The 24,905-nt window shown below is 34.0% G+C and overlaps 3 protein-coding genes across 6 annotated transcripts; 1 reads left to right on the forward strand and 2 right to left on the reverse strand.

The window, feature by feature from the left end:
- The first annotated feature begins 498 nt into the window (after positions 1-498).
- On the forward strand, positions 499-19,893 carry LOC114877742 (excitatory amino acid transporter 1-like). 2 transcript variants are annotated; one of them, XM_029190700.2, is made up of 10 exons: positions 499-645; positions 5,105-5,533; positions 5,625-6,006; positions 8,170-8,570; positions 8,648-8,842; positions 8,934-9,117; positions 9,195-9,623; positions 9,692-9,826; positions 9,938-10,096; positions 19,805-19,893. In XM_029190700.2, exons 3-9 carry the CDS (start codon positions 5,987-5,989, stop codon positions 10,083-10,085), a joined length of 1,512 nt encoding a protein of 503 aa, XP_029046533.1. In that variant the 5' UTR covers positions 499-645; positions 5,105-5,533; positions 5,625-5,986; the 3' UTR covers positions 10,086-10,096; positions 19,805-19,893. The 2 variants fall into 2 exon arrangements, with proteins under 2 accessions (XP_029046533.1, XP_029046532.1); XM_029190699.2 differs by lacking the exon at positions 19,805-19,893 and having other exon boundaries at positions 9,938-11,656.
- Positions 13,573-16,089, reverse strand: LOC114877741 (peroxisomal N(1)-acetyl-spermine/spermidine oxidase). Its single transcript, XM_029190698.2, is given in 4 exon segments — positions 13,573-14,478; positions 14,480-14,573; positions 14,654-15,194; positions 15,425-16,089. Coding segments are annotated over 4 exon segments (1,566 nt in total). The 5' UTR covers positions 15,609-16,089; the 3' UTR covers positions 13,573-13,731.
- LOC114877737 (zinc finger FYVE domain-containing protein 9) lies at positions 17,059-24,631 on the reverse strand. 3 transcript variants are annotated; one of them, XM_029190692.2, is made up of 13 exons: positions 24,097-24,631; positions 21,621-23,888; positions 21,465-21,544; positions 20,557-20,734; positions 19,784-19,975; positions 19,589-19,711; positions 19,247-19,411; positions 19,008-19,167; positions 18,528-18,943; positions 18,197-18,440; positions 17,999-18,119; positions 17,763-17,924; positions 17,059-17,668 (listed from the first exon to the last, which is right to left on the reverse strand). In XM_029190692.2, exons 1-13 carry the CDS (start codon positions 24,152-24,154, stop codon positions 17,513-17,515), a joined length of 4,323 nt encoding a protein of 1,440 aa, XP_029046525.1. In that variant the 5' UTR covers positions 24,155-24,631; the 3' UTR covers positions 17,059-17,512. The 3 variants fall into 3 exon arrangements, with proteins under 3 accessions (XP_029046525.1, XP_029046524.1, XP_029046526.1); XM_029190691.2 differs by having other exon boundaries at positions 19,784-20,002; XM_029190693.2 differs by having other exon boundaries at positions 19,784-20,002; positions 20,557-20,671; positions 24,097-24,630.
- Between the last annotated feature and the right edge of the window lie 274 nt (positions 24,632-24,905).

Consider the following 24,905-nt stretch of genomic DNA (forward strand, 5'->3'; position numbering starts at 1 on the left):
TAATAAAATGTGACTTTTAATGTAAGGTATTATGAATGTATAACTGTATAACTGTACCGTAAGATTAAATATTGTAAATATAATTATAAAACGATATAACCTTTTAAAAGAGAAATACTTCCTTTATTTCCTTGATATTAATTACGATTAACAATTAAAACTTTAACAGATTCGCTTACGATTTACCGCCTCTACATAGAGGATGTACGTCAATTGGTGGAGCTAGGGATTCGGCTAGTGAACTACGATTGGTCGAAGAGTCGAGCCAAAGTACGTGCACGCCAATCACGTTGCCCCGCTCATAAAACTCGCTGCTTTTTTGCTTCCCTTCAACTTCCCCACCACTCGCGCGCTTTTCGAACGTTTGGCTCAAATTACATACTCCTAGTAGTAGCACAGTCCCGCAACTGTCATCGTACGGTATACACGAAAGCAATGATATAACCAGTGAGTCGCCGTGTTGCACGTCTTTCTTGATTTTCCTATTATTTCAGCTGGAACCAGTCTGTTACAATTGACGCAGTAAAAGTAATTATTTTCGTACACGTTTTGTCGGCTACGAAATCGGCGCGTACTTACTGTGCATGCAAAGTGTTTTGTTTAAATCGCGAAATTGAAGAGAGACTTTCAACAAACTTGCTCAAGGTGAGAAACTCCATTTTTATATATCAACGAACAATCGAAGTAGTGATGTCATTGTAGTTTATCGATCGATAAATTAATCGTGAAGTTCGATTTTCATCAACTGTCGATACTCGTTCGAAGATTTTCCCAATTATCGACTGGTCTCGAAATGTCTGCGATTTCTATTACAAATTACACATTATTCTTGTTGCAATGAAAAAAAGTTCATTCATGAATGTCATCACTGCATTCCATTCGTGCTTGAAAAATGAAACATTCTTATTAAATTATTCACAATTAAATGAAAGTGCAATTACAAGCAACATTACCATTGAAATATAGGTTAAATCCTGTTTATACGTATTATAAAAAGAATGTGTAATTCGTGATTGTTTTTAGAATGAAGTTTGCAAAATATTTTGATTTCTGATGTAGAAAATAAATCAACTGACCAATGTTTTAGTTGATTCTTGTAGAAAATGAAAATATGTATAGCACAGAAGAGAATCATCTAATTTCACTTATTACATATTACATCTATCATGTAATTTATGTTATGAACAATTGTTGGTAAGAAATTACCAAGGATAAATTTATCTCGGACTTTTCTAAGACGTTACAAGAAGAAATTTGCGGTTAAATGATTGACAATTACATAGAAACTGCGATCAAATTACAGGGACGGCAACATTTGCGACGATTATAGTTGACGGTACCAGAGAGCAGATAATTAAGTAATGCGATAATGGAACACGTGAAATATTATGTTACAATTAGTGAATCGAAGATACGAAGAATAAAATTGTATTTTCTAGGTTATTTAGATAAAGTGTGTACTTAGAAAAATTATATAACACATAAACCACTTGCGTATACTAAAATTATTTTACAAAATATCAAAACTTCGATTTGGCTTCGATGTGATGTATGTCAACAGAGTCCTAATTTACGAGAGATGCCAAGGATATAAAACCCGTCAACCACTGTTTGCTACCTGTTTAAACATGCCATCTATACAAACGCATATTTTATCCCGTATTAATTTTATCATAGATCAAACATAATTCTTTATGCATCTCTTTTGCAACAAACTATTTATTTTGTCCTATTTGTTTCTTACTTTTGTACGATTTTATTTTTCCAACAGTTTTTCAGCTAATGTTCGATAAATATCCATTTCCAAGGCCGGCCCTGAGTTTTCGAAGATCTGAGCCGAGCTCCGAGAAAGGGCTCCTTCACATATATGACATAAAAAAAGTAGCTCAAATAAAATTTATAAAATTAACATTGAAGCTTGTATAACTAATTTAGATTTTCATTTACATCGATTAATATTCAAATAAACATTACTCTTCTTGCATTCTTAGACGCAAACTCGTCTTATCTGGACCCTGGACCTTGGGGGACCCTAGGCGGCCGCCTAGTTTCCCTAGGCCCAGGGCTGGCCCTGTCCATTTCTTCGTAAGGCGCATACGGTGCATCATTCGATAGGGGATGCATGACGCATAAGGTGCGTCGACGATTTTGAACATATTAAGTTATAGTTATAGACATCAATTCGTCAAAGTATCGACAATATTTATAGAAGGCTATTGGTCGGAAATAGACGTATTCGACGGTTGGTCGAAAATAAACGTATTCCTTTGAGGTTGATGTCGCAGCATGTTTCTTGCTCGTTTATTACTTGCATCTTATTTCTGACTTCCCTATAACAGTCTGCTATCGGGTTCCGTCGTTTGTTCGTACATAATATTGCTGCTTCTGACACTGTTAGATTGTATTTGTTATCTTAAATCAGACGAAAATAAGAAGCAATACATTTTTAACTAAACTCTTATTATTATAATAATAATTATACATTTAATAAATAGCTTATATTTTCCGCAGAGTCTTAAAAAATAACTGGAAAATTTGATCTAGATCAGTTGAAAGATCAAGGAAAATGGGAGTACGAGTAGCACCTATTGTACAATTTTTCTATTTCCCTTTTTTGATTCTTCACAATGCCTACAGCAACTAGTGCGTCACGATCAACATCGTTTACATCAGCGTTGCATAAGAATGTAATTGCGTTCTTGAATCGTAATTATTTGTATACTACGCTAACGTACTCGCTGATTTTGTTATTCGCGAATCGCGCAAACTGTATGCCGAGAGCGATTGAGTTTCATGGGAGTGATCTTACACGCGCCAATGTCTTCTCTATTTTATACACATTTCTCATCGAGCTTGTCTTTTTTAAGTAATTCAATAATATCAATGATACTTATTAAGGTTTTGCTCTTAGAAATGTAATAAGCAAATTTCTTATTTACAGAGGAGAGATCGGGTTTCTGGCAAATACAGTAAAACCTCTATAAGTCGTCACTCCCGATAAGTTGTCATTTTAAAATTTACATGGTTTTTACTCCGCTTAAGTCGTCAAAATTTTTCGGTCCCTTGAGTGACGACCTATCGAGGTTTTACTGTACTTTTTACAATTCTTACATCACGGTCCCGTTACTGGAATAAATTAATGGAATAGCAAGCAGTAGATACTAGAAGAACAGTTACACTTATTTTGTGACCTTCAAGGTTTAGATTCGTTTATCTTACGTTTTTTTGATAAGACTGAGACAATTCTTAAATTGAGGCCGTGTAATCGCTGACCAGATCCGTGTTAAATCTATAATCATTCTTACAATTGAAGATAATTCAGGTTTTTAATAAATATTAGTAAATTAGATGCTGAATAATCGTCCTGGGTACGAGTTATCTTCGTTTACAAATTGTAAAATAGTAATCGATTGTTGGAATATTATAAAATCAGTACAGATCAATCGTGAACATTTCGGTTATTAACACGAGGGTTAATTGAATATTATATAGGGCAAGCAATTTAGCAATATAATTGCATGTAATGAGCGAAGAGTAGGGAGCAAAAGTAGCCCATTTACCTGGTTAAACGTTTGATTAACTCGCTAATAAAAAATTCAAAGAGCACCCTTTGATCTTGTGCTAAAAATGAAGAAGCAAATTATTAATGACAATTTTCGCAAACTGAAACTTCTGTGATTATCACGATTGTTCATTTAAATTTAGAAAAACAGATAATTTAATTCCCTCAACTCTCCAAATGTTAGATTTAAAAAAAAAGGAATCAATGACAAAGGACATCCAAAGTTTCCGCCCACGTATCGAACCCATCGTTCCTTGTATATCATCATCTGATTGCGTCACGATTAGCTTCTATAATAGTTCATTAAATCGCCGGTAATTTGTGGTTGTGGGGATATTTTATCTAGTATAAATGAATGAACATTATCGTTCAACACTTTAAACCCGCGACATGTTAAGGCCAATTTACGTGTCCGTTATACGATGAAAATGTTGAATTAAAATTCATTTAGATTGAAAAATCAATGTTACCTATAACTTCTTGAAAACGTATCAAATTATCCTTTGAATAGGAAGCCGCAGCTTTGTTTTGCATATTTTGGCTTCGAGCCATTTGAAATTTATGATCGCTTAACAAATATGCAAAGTAAACTATGCGAGTATAGGTGAGACAAGTTCGCGTGAATGAATAATTGGTTAACGCGTTGCGAGCCGTGTTTCTCTTCACGCCCCATCGTGTAATTGTTCTGTTATAGCGACGAGTGTTAGAAGACAATAGGGAGATAATAATTCATTTTTCTTACTTCTTCCAGTTTTCCTTGGTTTTACTTATTTCCTTGATTCCTGACCATAAATCATTGCCCACAGGTACCATAACTCCCATTCTGTCTGCCAACGAAATGGAACCGGTATGCTGATAAATTTCTATCAAAAAGAAGGAGCATTTTACGATACGTTTCTCTCGCAAATGGGACGCAGTCAGATTCAAGTTTCGTGGAGGAAAGAACACTCTCAATGCTCTAGATAACAGGAGCAGAATTAAAGCTTTCTTCCTCTCGACACGCAACGATAAAAGTGTTCTATTTGCGACACTTTAATATCCACATTCGTGCCATTTTTTCATCGAGGATCAAATCCACGTTTAGCGTATCCGAAGGGAATCCTAGGATTCTTTCCGTACAGTCTGCGAATTCATAAGCGCTCGTTCTTTATTGAATTCAGCGCACGACCCGACTCTCTAATCAATTATAAACTTGACCCATCTCGACCCTTCCGGTCAACGAGGAACACCAGCGAGCATTACTACTTCCTTCCTACTTTCGAAACGCCTACCGAAAACAAGATTATCTTTGCTTACAACGTGCCAAAGAAATCAGGGTATCATCGTAGCTGATTTCTCTGACACGATTTCATGACAGAAAATTATTGCAAAATACCATGTATGGTGCATCAAATTGAAGCTTAAACTTTGATTAATTCTAAAGTACAATGGTCCACCATTAAATGGTCAAAATTAAATCCATAGTCCCTTTATTCAAAGTAAAGTAACAGTACACCCAGGGTAAATCTTAACACTAACTTCTTTTACTTTTTTCTTTCGCAGATCGAAAGAAATCCTCAAGATAAAAAATAATCCTCGAGCGAGGTCCACGCGTGCAATCATCAGCTTCGAACGGCTATCGGGTCCGTGCAAGGGACACACCGGAGGAAGAGGATTTAGTGGAAGTCGGAAGGAAGGGATCGGTGCGTGTATGATATCGGAGTAAGGGCAGAGGTGATCAGAGAGGAGATAGAAAGAGAGAGTAGGACAACCGACAAACAATAGACGCATAAAAGCCGGTGCTCTCCCGATGGGGTCGTAGTTACGGTGTATTTGTAATGTATCTGACGATGATAGGCCAGTACGGCAGGAAGAGATCGTCGTAGGGGGATCGCCATAGCTAATCGTACCACCCAAGGTGGCACAGATTGAGAGCTCTATCAGCACACATCCTCTTCTGGACTGGCAAGTACATCCAGCAACGTTCGACGCGTACGTACACGATTATCTTCGTTAACAGAACTTTTCCTTTCGTCTCTCACCTGTGCTTACGATCCTTTGTCTGTTTCTTACTTTTACACAGATGTGCTTGCTGCCTGAGATTGCATACCGACTTCCGGATGTAAGCGGTGTCCTTTGGAACAGCGGATAGAGCTACACTTTAAGGGGTTCAGATCACCTGTGATCAGCTTGAAAGACATTTACATTTCTAAGCGACAAAGACGCCTTTCTGTCGGTGATCATCGGATCAACAGTTGCCGATCCCTTTCGTGCCACTTGACCTCTCCTGCTCGTTCCACGCCGCCTTCCCTTCCTCGTCGGGGCGCGACGCACCAGCCGCTTCCGGTTCACCGGAAGTGATACTCTGAGCGAACGGGTGACCATCGTCTTTCATCAGGACACGAGGACCGGGCAAACGCACGCCAGTTATACGATACGTACATCATGGAAGTTGCCACTGAATTGTACGTACATCTAAACCTCTTTTTCTCTTTCGTTATCTCTTGGAATTTTGTTGACGAAGATTCTTTTAACACGTTGACTGCCACGGTGAAAATGAAGATTTCTTATGGGACGTATCGAAGCTCTAATTATTATTAAGCATAGGAATAGTTAATTTTCAAATTTTCAGCTTTGTTTTTGCTATTTTACATTATTCGTAGAATAATATTTTTCTATTATTTTCTTTTAATTATTTAAGTATGTGTAATTTGTGACACCGGTAGGTGACCTCCATGGCACTCAGCGTGTTAATAGTAACAAGTGTTGGTGTTCGTTAACGTACCTGGTAAGACTTAATTAATTAATTATTAATTCATAGTACAAAAGTGAAACGCGGATTTATTAAGATGACATTACTAGGCAGATAAAGTTTCTCCTTTTAAACCGTGTAACTCACTTGCATCGTCGTGTTTGATTAATGAATTTGCGAGAAAAGATACAATTACGAAATGCACCAAGAATTTGCGTGACTCAATGTCACCGTTGTATCGTATTCATAAAAGACTGCGTTTCAATTTCTTCAATTATATCAGGAAGCTAAGGTTTCGACTGAAAATAATCTTAACTGAAACTCACAGAAAACGTTTGACACCAGTCGAGTAGCCGAAATAAGCGAATGAATTGGGCGTACGTCGAGAGACGTACCGTGAAAAGGCACAATTTGATAATTGGGTTGCTGGAGCCACTTAAGATTAATCCAATTTGTTAAAAATATTCGTCACACCAACGGAAAAGAAGATTGCAAAGCAAGCCTTTCGCACGGTACGAGAGCAAATCATTGGACGTGTAGAAATTTCGAAACGTTAAATGTGTTTCTGTCAAGCTAATAAAACCTGCCGATGATTCTGTCTCGAAAGACAACATATCTCAGAGGAAGGTCATCAACCAAACTTTCAAGACATGGATCGTCTCTCTTGAGGCCTACTTAATCCGAGGTCGCTGATAAAGACTCAATTAAATCATAACGAAGACTACTGACCCTTGTTGGTCGAGAAGCAATCAGTTACAAACTGATAAATATCGTCGATGATTAATTGGAGATTAATCTTTGAAAGAGAATCCTTTCACTTCAGAATGTTAACACGTTGAAACCCTAATTACTAAAGATATGAATAATTCAATTTCATATCTGCCATCTTCTGTTATTAATGTAATAGTAAAGGTGTTAAGCCAGTTGATTAGATTCAACCGTTATTCGCACACGCCTGAATCAAGACGCGCTGGGATATAATAATAGACCTGGGCAAAGTCATTGTCAATCATCGTGCTTTCCTGTGCACGTAGCACAAAACGCTCGGTGCTTTACTAATTGCATCTGATAAATAACGTTTATCCCTTTGAAAATCAATGTTACTTTTTCTTTTCGCAAATGATTACTACACCACCACGTGTCCTCTTCATCAATGGACGTATTAAATATTCAAGGCCTTCAACCTTTCACATGGCTCAAACAGTGCCCCATTAAAAATCCTGTGGTACTATTTGTGTACCTTACGTAAACGTTGTTTCGCGAATGTTGATGGCCAAAGAAGTAACATGTTGGACTATTTCAACCCACGACAAAAAAAAGGAGAATTCTTTACCAAGAAAATCATACGAAAACTATAAATAAGCGATGACTTAATGTATCTAGTAAGCAGAAGTTTCTGCATCGTAAACAGGTCTGATGAAGTTCTGCTATAATTTCAATTTCAATTAAATAAATTAAATTCTACAGTTTCACACCTTTAGACGAAATGAAGAGGAACGATACTTTGCAACACTAATTGAAAACAAGGAACATTCGTTGAATATGTAAGAGAGCAAGATGTTAAGGCCACCGTTTTTTCTACTCCTAGCGATCTCAATGATTCTAACGCAATATCTTGGTTCAACAGAATCGTTTTTTCTAACTGGCGTCAAAGTGACCGAGTTACGAGCCGCTACTCGTTAACACCGTTAAAGGATTAACTCTCGTAATTAACCCCTTGGAAGTTTAAATCGTTCGCTTTTGGAACGATAGATTCTTTTCCTAGAATTTTGTTTTTCTAGGTGACCGTTTATTTGCATCGATGATAATCGTGGAATTTATGTCAAGGTGAACCTATGGATTCCTATTACAACACATCCTTGTATTAATTTTTCAGATCTCCCTTATCAGGAGCAGACCCCCAATGCAAGATTGTAGAACGAACGTCCTACTATCCCCAGGATCCAAACAAGAGGCCAAAAACTAAGAGAGAGAAGGTTCAGGCATGTTTGAGGCACAACTCACTGACTATGCTCACCGTTGGTGGTGTGGTCGGCGGTGTAATCCTTGGTATCATCCTGAGAAACATGCGGACACAAGGATGGACAAAACGCGAGATTATGTACATCAATTACATTGGAGATCTGTTTCTGAGGATGCTGAAGAGTTTGATCTTGCCATTGATCATATCCAGTTTAGTCTCGGCTATAGGATCTCTTGATTTATCACTCAGTGGCAGGATTGGTGCTCGTGCTATCGTTTACTACATGGTGACCACTATTAGCGCTGTCATTCTAGGTCGGTGGATGCTTGCAGCTCGATTTTCTGATAATTTGATCGATGCGTCTTGTAACTATCTTGAACAATCCTTTCAGGAATCATTTTGGTAGTCACGATACAGCCGGGGGTAGGAAACAACCCGGATATCAAAACGAAAGAACATTCACAGAACGTGTCCACTGTTGATACTTTGATGGATCTGGTGCGGAATATGTTTCCTCCGAATCTAGTGGAGGCTTGTATCTCTCAGCATAGAACTGAAATTCAGAAACCCCAAAACGCCAGTTCAGGTGAAGATGAACATGTATATATGTGTAGAATCCATCCATTATATTATAGCCAGTCCATCATCATATCTATGATTTTAATTGTTTAACATAGTTGACATGGACAACTGGGAGCTAGTACAAAAGAGCGTCTCTGGGACCAACATCATGGGTTTAGTTGTCTTTGCTACAGTTCTAGGTATCACCCTAGGAAAAATGGAGCAACAAGGAAAACCACTGCTTCATTTCTTTGAGTCACTATCTAGTGCAATGATGTTGATTACTCACTGGGTGATTTGGTAAACGCATACTTGGAGTTTTTCTTTTCAAATGACTTCAGAAGATAAACATAATCTACTATAATTTCCTTCTGCAGGTTGTCACCCATAGGTGTCTTCTTCTTGGTAGGTGCAAAGATTACAGAGATGCAATCATTAGACGAAGTCGTTGCTCAGCTTGGAATGTATTTCCTCACCGTCTTGATCGGTCTCTGCATACACGGTTTCATAGTTCTACCGATTCTCTACTTTGTCTTAACGAAGAAGAATCCATACGTGTACATATCCAACATGGCACAAGCGTTGGTCACTGCCTTCGGTACATCATCCAGTTCTGCTACCCTTCCAATCGCTATTAATTGTCTGGAAGAGAGAAACAACATTGATCCTCGGATTACCAGATTCGTTTTGCCCATTGGCGCTACCATTAACATGGATGGCACTGCTCTATACGAAGCTGTAGCTGCGATTTTCATTGCTCAAGTACGACAAGTTAGCCTCACCTTTGGTCAGCTGGTAGCAGTGAGGTAAATGAAACAATACCGAAGATATAAGATAGTAGGATGAAAATAATATATTATGGTATTCGTTCCAGTATCACAGCAACTGCTGCAAGTATTGGAGCAGCTGGAATTCCTCAAGCAGGTCTTGTGACAATGGTGATGGTGCTGGATACTGTTCGTCTCCCAGCTGATGATGTCTTCCTGGTTATTGCTGTTGATTGGTTGCTGTAAGTTTCTATCTTCATCATAAGCACTGTGCGATATATCTTCCTCTCTTCGCAGGTTGATGAAAAAAAGAAACGGTAGACATAGTGTATTTTGGTTCTTTGAATTTTCAGAGACCGCTTTAGAACAACGGTGAACGTGGTGGGTGATTCACTCGGGGCTGGAATCGTGAACCATCTGAGTAGAAATGAGCTTGCATCGTTATCACATAACACGCAGACCCAGAATGGTGCAGATCATCATACAACAACATCTATATGAGATTGAGATCGGTATTAATTGTTAGAATTCACTTGTCACGATAGCCGAAACGTTGCGCGTTCGCTTTCTTCTTCGACAGTTAAATGTTACACATTCCCAGGATAACTTGAAATTTATTGAACGAAGACGAAACTCTGTAAGCATAATAATATATTCAGCAGTAACGCTGGTACCTCGTGTAGCTACTCAAGAAGTGATTTTGTTGATTGTTTTACGATGTTCTGAGGAAAGGAATGTTTTATATTTAACTTAATCTAATTCCAGCTTCGTTCAATTAGGATAAAAAGCTAATCGAAGGATCTGATCATGTTTTAATGGTCGTGTTCAGTTGGTTGTATGATAAGTTGCTAACTCTTAGATTTGGTTTCCAAGTTTTGTTAAATTTATGATAACATTTCCATAAAACACAATTGTTGTCTGAATCTTCTAAGTTTCAGTATAGCTGGTTAATTAGGAGGAATTTTGAAAATCTTCTATTCTTGAAGTAACATTACATGTATAATGTTATACGCCTTTACATGTACAATGAACATATTACTGCCCAAGTGTTCTAATTTATTCTAAAAGTGTTTTTTTATCTTTTTTTTTATCTTGTTATTTTTGAATTTATTCATGACGAAACATCATTCTCTTCTTGCGAACTTGAGGTAAAGAAAGGGAAGAGATACTTTAATCAAAGTTGCAATGCAAATATTTGATTCCAACAACATTTTTTAAATTAAAATAACACACGATTTCTAGTAATATACTTGAGATGTGTACAATCCAATTGTACATGGTTGATTTAGGCACAATATTAGTACCAATGATAGCTGTGCATACTAAACTATGATCCGTATTTTAATCTTTGTCTTCCATTGCTACAGTATGACCTATGATAGTATAATTTACTGTTAGTGCAATATAATTCAGTTAACATAAATTGACATAAGTAAAACTTAATAATAAAGCATTTAGAGCCTAAATTTTAGACCAGAAAGTTGTAAAGTCATCTTCTAATTAATTTTTAAATACAAAATAATTATAAATGTGTTCAATTTTCATTAGATTTGTATGCTTATAAAGAGATGCAGAAGAGAAGTTGTTTCATGCTAGTAATATCTTGTAGAAATTATAAAAATATTATGGTATTTGAAATACCTCACTGCACTAGACAGAAAGTGTTCAACTAATAACTAGAAAGTAAAGAAATGTATTTTATTACTCTCTAACAGAAATACTAAACGATTATATATATATTCCTTTATACAGTTACATTGGTGCATGCAGTGAATGTAACTGGATAGTCAATTTGTATTTTTAATTTATTTGCTATATTACACTTTATATAGGTATAACTTAAGTTAATTAAGTTGAAAGATAATTAAGTACTATATTACATTTACTTTGCAGTAACATTGACATATTCTTTTTAATTCTTTTTTAAAAACATTTATGAGACTTCACTGCAGAAGAAAATTGAACAATTGTATACTTATGTATACAAATACGAAAACAATACAAAATAATAATTAATATTCAGAGCTTGTACACACATATAATAATTGAATAAAGTTTTAGGAAAATTTTGATTCAAATATTATTTGGGATACTACACATTATGGCACATTTAGGAAGCATTATATTGTTTATTTTTTCAACCAGCTAATTTGATTCTTTATATTGTCATGCTTTTTCTTTTTATAAAACTAATAATATTAATGATTAACAGCCGGATTGAATTTGATTAACAAATTTTTTATTTTATATTCTGTAAAATTAGTTGTATGTAGTGAATGGCTATGAATGAATTGCTAAGAGGTTCAGAACTATAAGTTAGCTTTTTCTTATGTCACAGTTCTATACAAAATTTATCAATACATTAACTTTTTTATCCTTTCTTTTTAAATTTTTTACTTAACCCTTTTGAAATAATAATCAAATCTTCTTAATGCCTGGCACTCTAACTAATTTGTGATGAAGTAATTAGTGTCTTAATTGCGATAATACAATGTAATGTTTATTAACTTTCAACAATATATATCAATTTAGGGAAAGCTAACTAATACCATATTGCCCAACAGCAACCCAAGTTATGGGATGTGTTTAAAGTTAAGGCATGATTCAAACAATTGTTTGTATTATCATAATTAATCTTGTGAATTGATGTACAGTTACACTTTGTAATCAAATTCTGAGTAGAATTTATGTACCTGTACGTAATTAAGTAATGCCATAGTTGCTTAAAAATATGCTGTATAATATTTATTTGTACAATAAATGTACAAACTGACAATAACAATAAATTTATTGCTTACTTCTAAACAAATGTCTGAAATACTTGAACTTTTCAGCCGTTTTATTTCAGCAAATGATATACCATCACTATTGTGCTAACAAAATAATTCTTATCACAGTGAAAATGTGCTTTTGTAACATGATTGAAAATAATAGATTTTGTAATTTTTAGACACCAATTTTTCTTTAATATTTAACATCATTTGTTCCTTCTCTCCATCTTGTAGGAGGTATTCAGGTGAACTTAGAACATGAAATAATTGTTGAAGATACCTATTGAAAACTGTTTATTTCAATTCTAATACTGTCTGTGCATAATTTATTTCTATTTGCTTTATCAATTACATTTCAATTTGCGTGTTTCCATGAGTTAATCGTAAGTGGCAGTTACAAAAAAATAAATCTATCTGGAATCTTGGAAATTTGAAATGTATATACTACAAAAGAACTTTGAAAAAGTATTAAAACAGTAATATTGCAAAAATTTCTGTCACTTTTTAAACATAAAGGACACTTCTATTTATTTATTTGGTCACCTACTCTATTGTCTTAATTTCAAAAAGATATGCAAAAATGATCTACGCAGTAAACTGTTATTGGATTTATTGCAAATTGATCATGGTTTTACGCACGTATAATTAAAATGCTTAACACAATATGACTAGATAAAATGCACTTTGTTATAATACTTCAAAGTAAAAAACATACTGGAAAGAGGAAATACAAATGTAAAAAGCTGTGATTAGGAAATTTTTGCAAAACTTTGCAAATTCTATTTCTTCTATATGCATAGCAACTAACATTGCTATATTTTCTATGCAAACATAAATGTTTGATGCCATTTCTTTAAAACTGAGACCATGTTAACCTAACATCCCTCGTTATTTTACAAATGTAAATGCGACAGCAAATATATTTTCATTATTTAATACGATAGCTAATAATCACGGACGTCTGAATTAATAGCTATTAATTTGTTTGATAAAAAGCACTTTCGATGGCATTGAATATATATCAAAAACTTCTGTATTAAATGTTAGGTGACCCCATAAAATGAAGTTTCGTTTTGCAATACAATTTCAAATTATCATTCCTTCCCTGATTATTCAGAAAGGTATGATAGTATTTAAAATTGACAAATACACGTTTATAAAGTCTTAAAATTTCAAACAGGCATTGTTATGTACATAATATAAACAATTCGCTATAGTATTTACAAAATTAAAATAGTTTATACGTTTCGCTTAATACTAAACACCTATAAATCACAATTGTTATCGATCTCGACAGTGTGTAAAATATTGTTCGTACCTCGGTAATAAATTGTGCTCAATAATGTGTAAACGTCGACAAAGAACAATTTCAATGTTTAGTTCAAGGAAATTCCTTGTATCCACGAACTGAGATCGCTTGTGTCTTCACAACTGAGACTCAACAAATTTTTCTCATTCTTTTGCGATTCTAGAAGTGCTTGGGCAGCGGTTCGGCCAGTTAAATATGCTCCATGTACAGTACTATAAAAGGAAGAATGTGTATGTTCACCTGCAAATGCTACAGCAATTTTTGTAGGATCATCCTCTTGAAATATAGGCTCAGCTAAACGATTAATATCTAATTGACTTGCTCCAACAGCCATAGCAGTGTAGGAACCGCGCGTATACGGCTGTGAATGCCACGACGTGTGCAAACAATTCTTTGGTGCCGGCACAAATGGGTCGTTAAGAAATCTTCTCAATATTGATGTGCATACATCTGCGACTTCTGCACCACTTAACTTCTCCATATATTCAGCAGCCTTTCCTGATATCCATCCCAACAACAAAGTTTCTGAAATTTTCGTAAAAGAATATATCTTCCTAAACCACGTTTTACTAACATCTTGTTTCTCCTCTTCTGTCAATCCTCTGTCATCCCACAAAAGCATAACTTCAGATACACCAGGATTCAAAAATGGTCTCTCATATTCCAAAAATATTTTATCTACAGTACCAAACAGAAGTCTATCTATGGCTTCAAGTTTGTAATTTGGTAGAGGCGGTTCAAATATATCTTTAGCATTTTCCTTAAGTACTCCTAATGGCAATGTACAAATTACTTGTTCTGCTAGGATTGTTTTTTCCATTTCCACATTGTATTTCGATACATGTATTTGTATTATTGGGTGTATTATTATCGTTATTTGCATTGTCCGCGCATTTCTTTCTTTGCCACCTATAATTAATATTCTATGAAAATAAAAATTGATTTTCTTCAAGCTTCTTAAAATGTAAGGAATGTCAATTTTTCTTTACCTTATTTTAGTAACTACGTGTCTAGTTAAAATGCTAGTTTTTGGTATGTGTTTTGCAACTGGTTCCAATATTGCACTGTATCCATCTGGAAGACTAATATTTCCACCCTGAAGTTCTGCGTAAGAGCCCATTTCCAAGAGATCAACATCTTCCATGCTATCACAGCCAGTAATACAGGTCTCTCTTTTAAGTAAACAATCAAACAATAGTTGTCTAATTTTTCTTTCTTCAACTGGTAACGAGGATAAATAAATTTCAGCTTCCAGTGCTACGTGTGCTCCAACACTGGTTATACCATCTGGAGGGCTATAAGAGCTTAGAAAGTACTCTTCGCACCGTCTTAGAAAACATACATAAGCTTCATAAATTTCTTGTAAAACTGGAAAAGGCAATTGTTTTCCATCTTCCATAGCTGCTACTACTTTATGAGGCCTTGGTACACGTACGATATTTATTAATCCATTTGCCATTGCTAATTCAAACATTGGATTTCCTAATACTCCATGAATCCAGTTTGCTCCTAATTCTACCTTCTCATTGCCTGTATTAAAAAGCATATCATATCATAGCCTATCATACTCTATTTACAGTTTAATTTTAAATTAGAATCTTAACTGAAACACAATAAATTTTTGGCATTCAATTCTAACATATAAAATATTCATTAGAAGAAGTAATAGATTTCTGTGATTACGATCAAAAACTAAACTGAGTAATCGAATGCTTATTGATTATTAACAAAATTTGGAAATAGGTTAAGTAAAAATTTACCGAGTTTTATGGCAACGATCCGACCACCTATCCGGCCTCGCGCTTCGACAATCAAAAAATCAGTTTCGTGATTTTTTAGCAAGTGATTTGCGGCCGATAATCCGGCCATACCAGCGCCAACAATTAAAATTTTACACTTAACTTTATCATCTTCTGCCTTCTTCGTAGATTCCGCCATGATCATACCATATCAGCTGTCAATGCTAAAACGTACTTGAACAGCTTATTAAAATTTATTTGCAGAAAATTAGGCACGAATATATCTCCATTTCAACAATTTCATTTCCTAGCAGGATTATTTTAAGATTTTTTGTAAGAAAATAAGGGTACTTAGGATTCTTCGATGTCTTCGACTTTCAAGTGCATCAGAGAACACGATACACATTTCTACTAGTTATTTTTTTTATCACTTGATTTTTTACGCGCCTCATTTTAAATTAAATATCTGAACATTATATTATTCGTTTAATAAGAGACCATACCTCTTATACGACGAGTTTTCGTTCGTTTTATAGTATTTTTCACGAGAAAATAATACCAGGCACCCGCCAACATATCCAGTTGTGTTATGTTTACGTTTAGTCAGCTTTCGACCTTCGACGTTATTATTTAATTCCTCTATTCATATATTTTCATCCACCGTGTGTATAACCACGAAGTTAAAAGTAAGATTAGTAAGTAAGAATAATACAATGAATTATTTAAAATATACAAAGCATTCTCCTACAGAACTCTTTTATTTACTGAAATCTCAGATGTTCGTTGAATTACAAATTTTGGCTTGTCTCTCAGTTTGAACTGTATGTTATACTAATAACTTAAATATTCTAGATCTATTGTATATAAATTTTTGCAGTCAAAACAATTTACTGATGTTATACTTAATTTGTATATTTGGTTCATTGTTTTAAACAATTTTCAAAAGAGTAAAATAAACATTACAAACTGTGTTCGCAATCTTTTAGCATATAAATTTATGTTTACATATATTACAATGCAAGCAATAAAAAGTAAGATTCTGCATTCTTAAAATACATGGATTTCGTTTTTTACATTTTTAATAACAAATATATACATTTACGTGTTGATGATCATACTGACTACAAGTTCAAAAGCTGTAACTAAATGTTCTTATTGTAAATTCTTGGTATTATTCTTGTTTATCCACATATTTCTCTGATATTTCAGCTTCCCTGCAGTATTTTTTCAACAAGATGTAATTTAACATGATTATAAAGTAGTTAAAACATAAACACGTTGAAATTGTACATACAAAATGAAATTTGCAAAAATGTACATGTATCAAGTAAGAGAAATTTTTGTATATATTAATTATTATTAATCTTTTCAAGAAACGAAATCTATACAGTTACGATAGGTTAGATATAATATTTAGCTTTTATACATATGTACAGACTATTATTAGCAACTACACAGAACTTATTCACACATGTTATAAATATCATAATAAGTTTCTTCTCGTTTACTAGAATGTTGAATGAGTTGAAATTCATATCAATAACTATCAGCTTTGAAGTACCAAATCCATACAAAAACCTTAGAATTGGCAAAGCACGCTAACAAGCAAGTGTAAGGTAAAATATAATAAGAAATTATTTTTCAGATACCACAAGTAACAATAAAACAAATATATTTACACAATAACAAATAAGGGTATTTGATTTTGATTTGTGGCGCACATTTTCTTATCTAGGCTTCTTCTTTATAAAATTTATACCTACATGCGACATACAAAACATGTAGTATCTATTTCTCCCAATAGAAGATATAAATAAGTGAGTTTCAGAAACCATAGGATAAAAGCTAATATAACTTAAAGACAATTGAAATTACTTAACTTTAAATTCACAATGTTTTCCTTGCTGAATAATGTGCTTGAACATGATTCCATATACTTTACAATATACGCGTGGCTTTTATAGATTAGTACTTGGTTAGAAAATATCCTCTTCTCATTTCAAAAGATCTATTTCAATAGCTCCACGAGTCTGTAAATTGTACATACATTTCGAGCATACAAACAACGCGGCCTTTATATTAAAACGGTTAACAAAACGAATCCAAGTTTCAATCGTCAAGTATATAAAAAATCAATTCAAGCACAGTGTGTGTATCCTGACTGCTTTGTGCTGCTTTATGCAGGACTTGAATTAGCTCGTTGTCCAAACTGTTCATGTAGATTGGCGGTAGTTTCATACCTTCGCTACCCGCTTCATAACCCACCTAATATTTATAACATAATTATAATTTCATTTTCTTAGAAGAAATTGTATTATTTAGACGAGCATCATAATTAAAACTTATAATTATAACCTACATTATCAGGATGAACGGTTGTTCGCACACCAAGTTTGGTTAAGCCAGCATTAGCCAGAAGATCCAGCAACTTCACTAAAGCTGTACATGTTGCCTTTGCTATATTTCCCGATAATTTATTTATATCCACTGGGTCGTGAACGCCATTTGGATGATCATCAGACTTTAAAAAACAAAAATAATTTGAAAAGCATATAATTTAAAATTACAGAAAATTAAACCAATATTTGAACACACCTTAATAATAAATACTTCCGTCCAACGAATAAACCTACTCGTTCCTTTATAATCGGTACCATTATGTACCCTAATCGATGGAATACCATCCATTTGCTGTCCATCAATGGGACTTTTAACTCTAGAATGAAATAAAACGACATTTTAACTCTAAAATCAATCAATCTGTAGAGCCAAAATAACTAGAACGATATTTACCCTAAGTTGAATTGCAAATCATTATCGACCCATTTTATATTCACCGTTTCATCCGGTTCGAGTGCTCCTTGCCGACCGCATCCAATTGAAAAATCTTGCATATTTTTTAGTGCAGCTTTTAAGGCTTCCATTTTTTCTGGCATTATCTCTACCATTAACCCATCCTCTACTATACTTGACTTTGCTGAAAGACCCATTGATGACTTCAATGCTCCGTTAATGACGATGAAACTTGTACCCGTCACTAAGTCAAAGATTTAGAATTAATAAAAAAAATAATTATACGTTATAATCAATTCTTTCCTATATTCAGTATCAATGAAATACACACCCGTTCTTGGTTTATTATTTATACTTATCGCTTGTGTTTGGTAACTGCTTTCATCACCTGTATTGGTTTGAATACAAACTAAATGCGAATCGGCAGCTATGCTGAAGTTTGAGGCGTATGCTAATACATGATCGTTTGAATTATTTAACCCTTTGATCACTTGATCGTAGCGATTCTTTGGAAACATTACATCAGTCATTCTATTTCTTAAATGAATGGTCAATCCTCTTACACCTGGTAACGTGTATCCAAAGTTTCTGAAATCTGCCAACACTTTCATAACCGTATGTCCGATTTCAAAGTACAACGCGTCTCGAAACCGAACAGAAAATAAGGGACAGGGATAGTAACGATACTCTGCTCCAAGGCGTAAAACAAGACGTAACGGAAATACCTTCGCCCATGGAGTTTCCCATCTAAAAATTGAGAAGAGACAAATTATAATTCATAATCGTTAATTGAACTTTCGATAAAACAAACCTGTGAACTAGAAGACCAAACAAGAACGGAGCAGGAGGTAATACAATTTTTTGTAAGCACTGTAGGGTTTGACGAATGAACAAAAATCCTGCATGCTCTCGAGAACCTAACAGATTGCCTCCCTGGCACACTGAGAATCCCAACTCGGATACAGTATTACCTACATTAAGATTACAATTGCACATCAAATAAATAAATTATAATGCAATTAGAATAAACTGTAAGCAAAATTAAAGAACCTTTAATAGCTTCTAGGTACAATTGATTAATGAAGATGAGCAGATCTTTTGGTATCTTGGTTTCATCAGGTAAAACTTCCACTAATAATATAACTTCGTCCTGTCCAACGCAAGCCAGTCCTTTTGATGTGATGTTCCAACACGTTTTATTTATACAACAATTTACTATAAGATTGAACTGATTAATATTTCTTTTAAACTTAACATTCCAAGTACAGTAAAACCTCTATAAGTCGTCATTTTAAAATTTACATGGTTTTTACTCTGTTTAACTCGTCAAAATTTCTCAGTCCCTTGAGTGACGACTTATCAAGGTTTTACTGTATTTCAATTTATACTTACAAGCCAATATTTTAACACAAGCATAGAGATTCCGGTTAATTGCGAACATGATAGGTGGCTCACATTCATTTTTCAGTGTTCTATACAGAAGACCCTCGTCCGTTACAGCATGATAAGATACTTCTGTTTTGTTAAATGAAAATCCATATAGTATTAACACAGGTTTGATGTATCGTAAGCAGTATTATTACTTACGCCCTTTATGTATCGTTACAGTTGGTGGAAGGACATTAGGATCCTGTGGCACGTAACTTTCAGTGGCTGGATCCAAACGCGGCAAGTTCTGCCGTTTAGCTGAAGTATTTGGTGCAGAGGATCCAGGTGTTGGTATCCTCTTGTTTCCTGACTTCCGGTAGGGTGGTTTCAAATCCCAGGACATGTCTAATTCTGTCAGGTCACAGCCAGGCCTTATTCCTGTGTTTTAGTTAGAGGTGCATAAAACCAAAACAAACAGGAGGGAGCAGGTCCAGTGACAGGGTTAAACGTTTTATGGGTATAAAATAAATGAAAAAATCATACTGGATATGGGAGTGTAACTTCAACTCAAAAAACTAAAAATGCAGTAAGGTGTGTTAAAGTAGAAATCAAAATGTAGTGTTATTGCACAAAGATGCAATTGTGTAATATTACATGTTAATTACATGTGTAATTATAAAATGCTTCAAAATTTCCCGTAGCATATTACGCCTGGCAAACAAACTTTATTATAAATCAATTTCAATGTTTATGAAATATTCAAAAATCAAAATATTTATTTATTCTTAAGCTTTTGAATAAATCTAAGCATCGTATATTAGTACATTGTTGACTGGTCACGAGTTAACTCGTGTTTGCACTTGCATTATCTATTTCAGTCTATGAAACCCAGGACATAAAATAATAGTCGGTGACATGAGATAGTTTCTGTGTAAAATTACCAGTCAACAATGTGTTAGTAGAATTATTGTTGTATGGAAAATTTTACCTACCATCACTGAACATGACCGACTTTGAAACTTCAGGCCGACTTTTTGTACCACCTTCCCTTTTGAGAACTCCAACAGGTACCATAACAGTGGGTGGTGGTGGTAATCCGCCAGCTAACTGTTGCAAGGGTGGTATAGTTGAACAGTACTCCATGGGATTATTTGGATTAGGCTGTCTCCCCTATAACCATTTGTCGAATACTCCTAACATTCACGTTTATTTCTTTATCCAGCAAACACAGATTATATGTATGGAACAGTATAATATCCCTTAAATCATTATATTTAATTAATTAAATCAAAATCACTTCCAATCAAGAAAATTATTCTGTGCTTACTGGACAGTTACTACAATTAATATACAAAGCAGGCAAGTAATTTTTTACAAAAAATGCTACAGTTAAAAAACATGCTTTACATTTGCAATGCACAATTGATACATGACAAACGAAACAAGAAATATCTATAACGTATCAGAAACATAATGCAAATAGGTAAAACGTACTGTTATCATTTTTCATAACACTCTACTAATCAAAATCTTGAAGATTCAGTTTCTTAAACAAGAAAGAAGTATTCAACAAGGTGTTATAGGTGATTACTAAACTTATTGCTAACATTTAGATTAAGTAAAATAATGGTTCGTTTAAATTTACTTTCACTAAAATAAGAATAGGCTATGTGAAAAAATAATTAGGTATAAAAATTAATAAAAAAACAGAAAGTCATTAAATATGTATATTGAATAAGAATCTAATCAGGCATTCAGTAATTGCAAACAGCTACGATTGTTTTATATTGCATGGGCACACAAGGTCATGAAATGTTAACTCTCTCTAACAGAATTAATGGATTTATATGCACAAAAGATACACAGCAAACTTGTACAAAATAGTATGTATTTAACATACCTGGGGTGAATTAATATCATTATTATTTACACAGGTAGAGTAACCAGAGGACCATTCTCCTATACTTTGCTCTGATTCAGCTGAAAACGAAAAATTTAATTTTATATAAAATAACTATTTGATATTTTAAATGATATCTCCATTCGTCTTAGTTACCTTTTGTAAGAAGCTGATAACAAGAAACACAAACTCGTGAATTAATGTTTCCTTGATATTCTAATTTATACTTCATATTACAACATTTGCTACATAACACTTTTCCGCACGCGCGACAATGATGCCGTCTTTTCATTACTGTAAACTTTACATCACACAACATACAGCTAGGTGCATCACTGTCAGGCACCCAAAATGGAGGTTGCTTCCCCAAAATGGAATTAGTTTCTGGTATAGAATTATCTAAAATATCTGGTGAAGATCCTTGATCTTCTTTAGTACCATCAACATTTGATTGCACATGAGCTGACGGTGTATCACTTGTAGAACCCGCTATTTGATGTTCATTGGTATTATTAGTTAAAACAATGTCTAAGGTTTGAGGACGTACTGGCTTCTCTGATTCACCACTGCTATCACTTACATTTAGTCTTGTGGATGCTTCCATAGATGTAGACATAATATCATCGCAATTTCTTGTTTTATCATTTAACATAGTTATCTCAGGTATCATTACATGTTTCTCTTCAGAAACATTATCAACGTCACCTTGGATTTTCAATTCACAAGCTTGACTGTATTGTGGAGGATTTTCCTTCTGGGCTTTTAAGTGAATATCAGTTTTACCATTACTGAGTGACCCCTGATTAATATTTAAATTATACATACAGTGTTCCTGACTAACTTTAACATTTTTTGCATTAGGCAAACATTCATTTTCTGAAGTTACACTAGTGTTTTCATGTATCATATTATCATCTTTAATGGTCTGCAATGATTTGACTTCTTTGTTACTTATATTACCATCTTCTAATTCATCAGTGAATTGTGAATTTTGTTTTTCTATTACATTAGTTAACATTTCTTCTTTTTCATCATCAGTTACTGAAATGTCGGCTTCATGGCTGAATTCTTTTTCTGTCGTTTCAGGAGATTCTACAATTAAATCTTTCGAGACATACTCTACAGTTTTACCCTCGTCCATTTGATCTGGAAGAATATTGTGTATTGTATCTTCTAACGTAATTTCATGTGATTTGTGCACTGAAACATTTTCATGTTTCTTACATTCCACATTTAATTTTTCCTCCCCCTCTAATTCTATTAAATATTTGGTTAACTCATCTTCTGATAAATTCTCAATGTTACTAAATCCAATTGGCTTATCTGCTACATTTAAACTGTTCCCATGTTGATCAGATGAATCAGAGTCTCCCACATTTAATTTTATTTCATTTTCTTCTAACTCCAATGTAGAATTACTTTCATACTGATGACTTTGATTGTAAGTACTCTCAGGTATAGAATCATTTTCTTGGCTTCCAATATTGCTATCTTCTTGTACACTATCAGAATGTGCTTTATATACAGCTTCTGCTTTATTACTCAATTCAGTGTGTATTTGGTTCAATGAAACTTCTTTCAGAAGCTCTTCCTCATTTTTTATTTCATCAAAACTTATCGCATGAATGTTAGGGTCCTCTTTAATATCATTCTCACACGTAATAGGTGCTTCTAATGATACAGACCCATCTTCATGACTTGAAACAGACGATTCTCTAGTTACACTAGTTGCATCAGCTGTTTCATTAAACACTACGCTCTTATCGCTATCTTTAATGGAGTTCTGAACAAAGTTAGATACCTCATTACCATGATAAGCAGTTTTAGACTCTAAATTAGAATGCACTTTCTGTTCATTCAATACAGAATGGATACAATCTGAACTTCCAGGTGGTGCATTTATATATTCATTCAAACTGCTAAAGACATTACTAACACTGGGCTTTAGATTACACTGATTCAATTTTTTACCATACCTATTGTCAATCTTTGGACTGTTACTATCATTTTGTTGCTTTTGCAATAATTTTTGCGATATGTCATTGTATACCATTGAAGGAACTTGTTCGGAATCATAAGATGGTACAGACTGTTTTTGTATCACTTTACTGTCACTTATGTAATCTTGTGTATAAAATTGATTTACACCTTCTGTGCCTTCTATTGTTGTTTCTTCTTTACTATACTCAAGACTGTCAGGAATCGCATCCTTTTCGCTTATAGATTTACTTCTTGCATTTATCTGCTGTGTATCCTTATGTCTTTCCGAAGTTGATACAATATCCAATTCCTTGTTAGTATTTTTAGAATCTATTAAGAGATAATTGTAGGATTTTAAATTTGAAGGTTCCAAATTACATTTAACTGTAGACGATGACGCATTGTTTGCTGAAGAATTAACAGACGCTATTTGCTCTGCACAATCTGAAAGACATTCATTGTATCAATAATCTATTTAAAATACACAGTTTATTCAAGGAAAATTTTATAAAATGTATCAATTGAATAAAAATGTATCATTTCATAATATAGTTATAACCAACGGTTTTCATGAAAAACTGTTTGAAATTGTATCAAAAGTCACGAAATTACCTATTAAGAGAAAAATTAAAAAATGAAGGATAATTCTCACCTTCATTAAACTCGAAATCGTCCAGAACTTTGTCTAAATCAACAGCAAATTTTTCCATTGCGTCGTACGTATTAGTTACAATGATCGTATGGTCATTTAATAAACATTTCTATCCAACTGGTTAAATACAATTCCATTAATGGTATCCGTTGAAAAAAATGTACGACGTAATTTTGGAATTTTCTGTCAACTACTTGTCGAAAATAAATTTAGACAAAGAATGTTAAACGTTGGTCGATTGTCACGTTACTTGTATGACATTTTCAATTATTTAATAAGCCTCCCACGGCAGATAAGTCATTCCGCGTTACAAATTAGTTTGCATTAGGTGTCTTTAGTCAGCGCATATATTTTTACAAATCGGTCTTCCTTCATTATCTACGAGATGCAGCTGTGACATTCGAGAAAAATGGGACGACAAGAATGTTCTGAGTCACGTCGAAGAAAATGAAACACAAAAATAAAAAAATTAACCATAAATTTTCGATTATCACGTGGATTAATTGACAGCAGAATAAGTTCTTATTCATATACTACTTGTCCATAGAACTGTCATTCTGTATCACAAACGTTTCCATATCGATCAATCGAACTTCCTATTTTTCATTTCCGATCGATTGGTCGATTACATTTTGCGCACCATGAAAAGATTTCTACTTTAATTTTTAAAATTTCCACCTTTTTATTGATAAAAACTTATCCCTCGTAGCAAAGATTCACATACTTCACACGCAAAATGTTTTTTGTAATATAATTATGATTAATTGATCAATTTGTTAGAAAGTAATTTACATTATTCGCAGTTGTCT

This window comes from Osmia bicornis, chromosome 11 (assembly GCF_907164935.1).
Source record: "Osmia bicornis bicornis chromosome 11, iOsmBic2.1, whole genome shotgun sequence".
NCBI lineage: Eukaryota > Metazoa > Arthropoda > Insecta > Hymenoptera > Megachilidae > Osmia > Osmia bicornis.

Bases quoted from the DNA above. Each gene is read 5' to 3' on its own strand.
- LOC114877742 (XM_029190700.2), top strand. From the start codon at position 5,987: ATGGAAGTTGCCACTGAATT. The intron at 8,571-8,647 runs GTCGGTGGATGC...CAATCCTTTCAG, and splicing joins TATTAGCGCTGTCATTCTAG to GAATCATTTTGGTAGTCACG. The intron at 9,118-9,194 runs GTAAACGCATAC...TTCCTTCTGCAG, and splicing joins ATTACTCACTGGGTGATTTG to GTTGTCACCCATAGGTGTCT.
- LOC114877737 (XM_029190691.2), bottom strand. From the start codon at position 24,154: ATGGAAAAATTTGCTGTTGATTTAGACAAAGTTCTGGACGATTTCGAG. The intron at 19,712-19,783 runs GTAAGTAATAAT...TTAACAAAACAG, and splicing joins TGTAACGATACATAAAGGGC to AAGTATCTTATCATGCTGTA. The intron at 18,944-19,007 runs GTTTGTTTTATC...CTCAATTTTTAG, and splicing joins TTTGGTCTTCTAGTTCACAG to ATGGGAAACTCCATGGGCGA.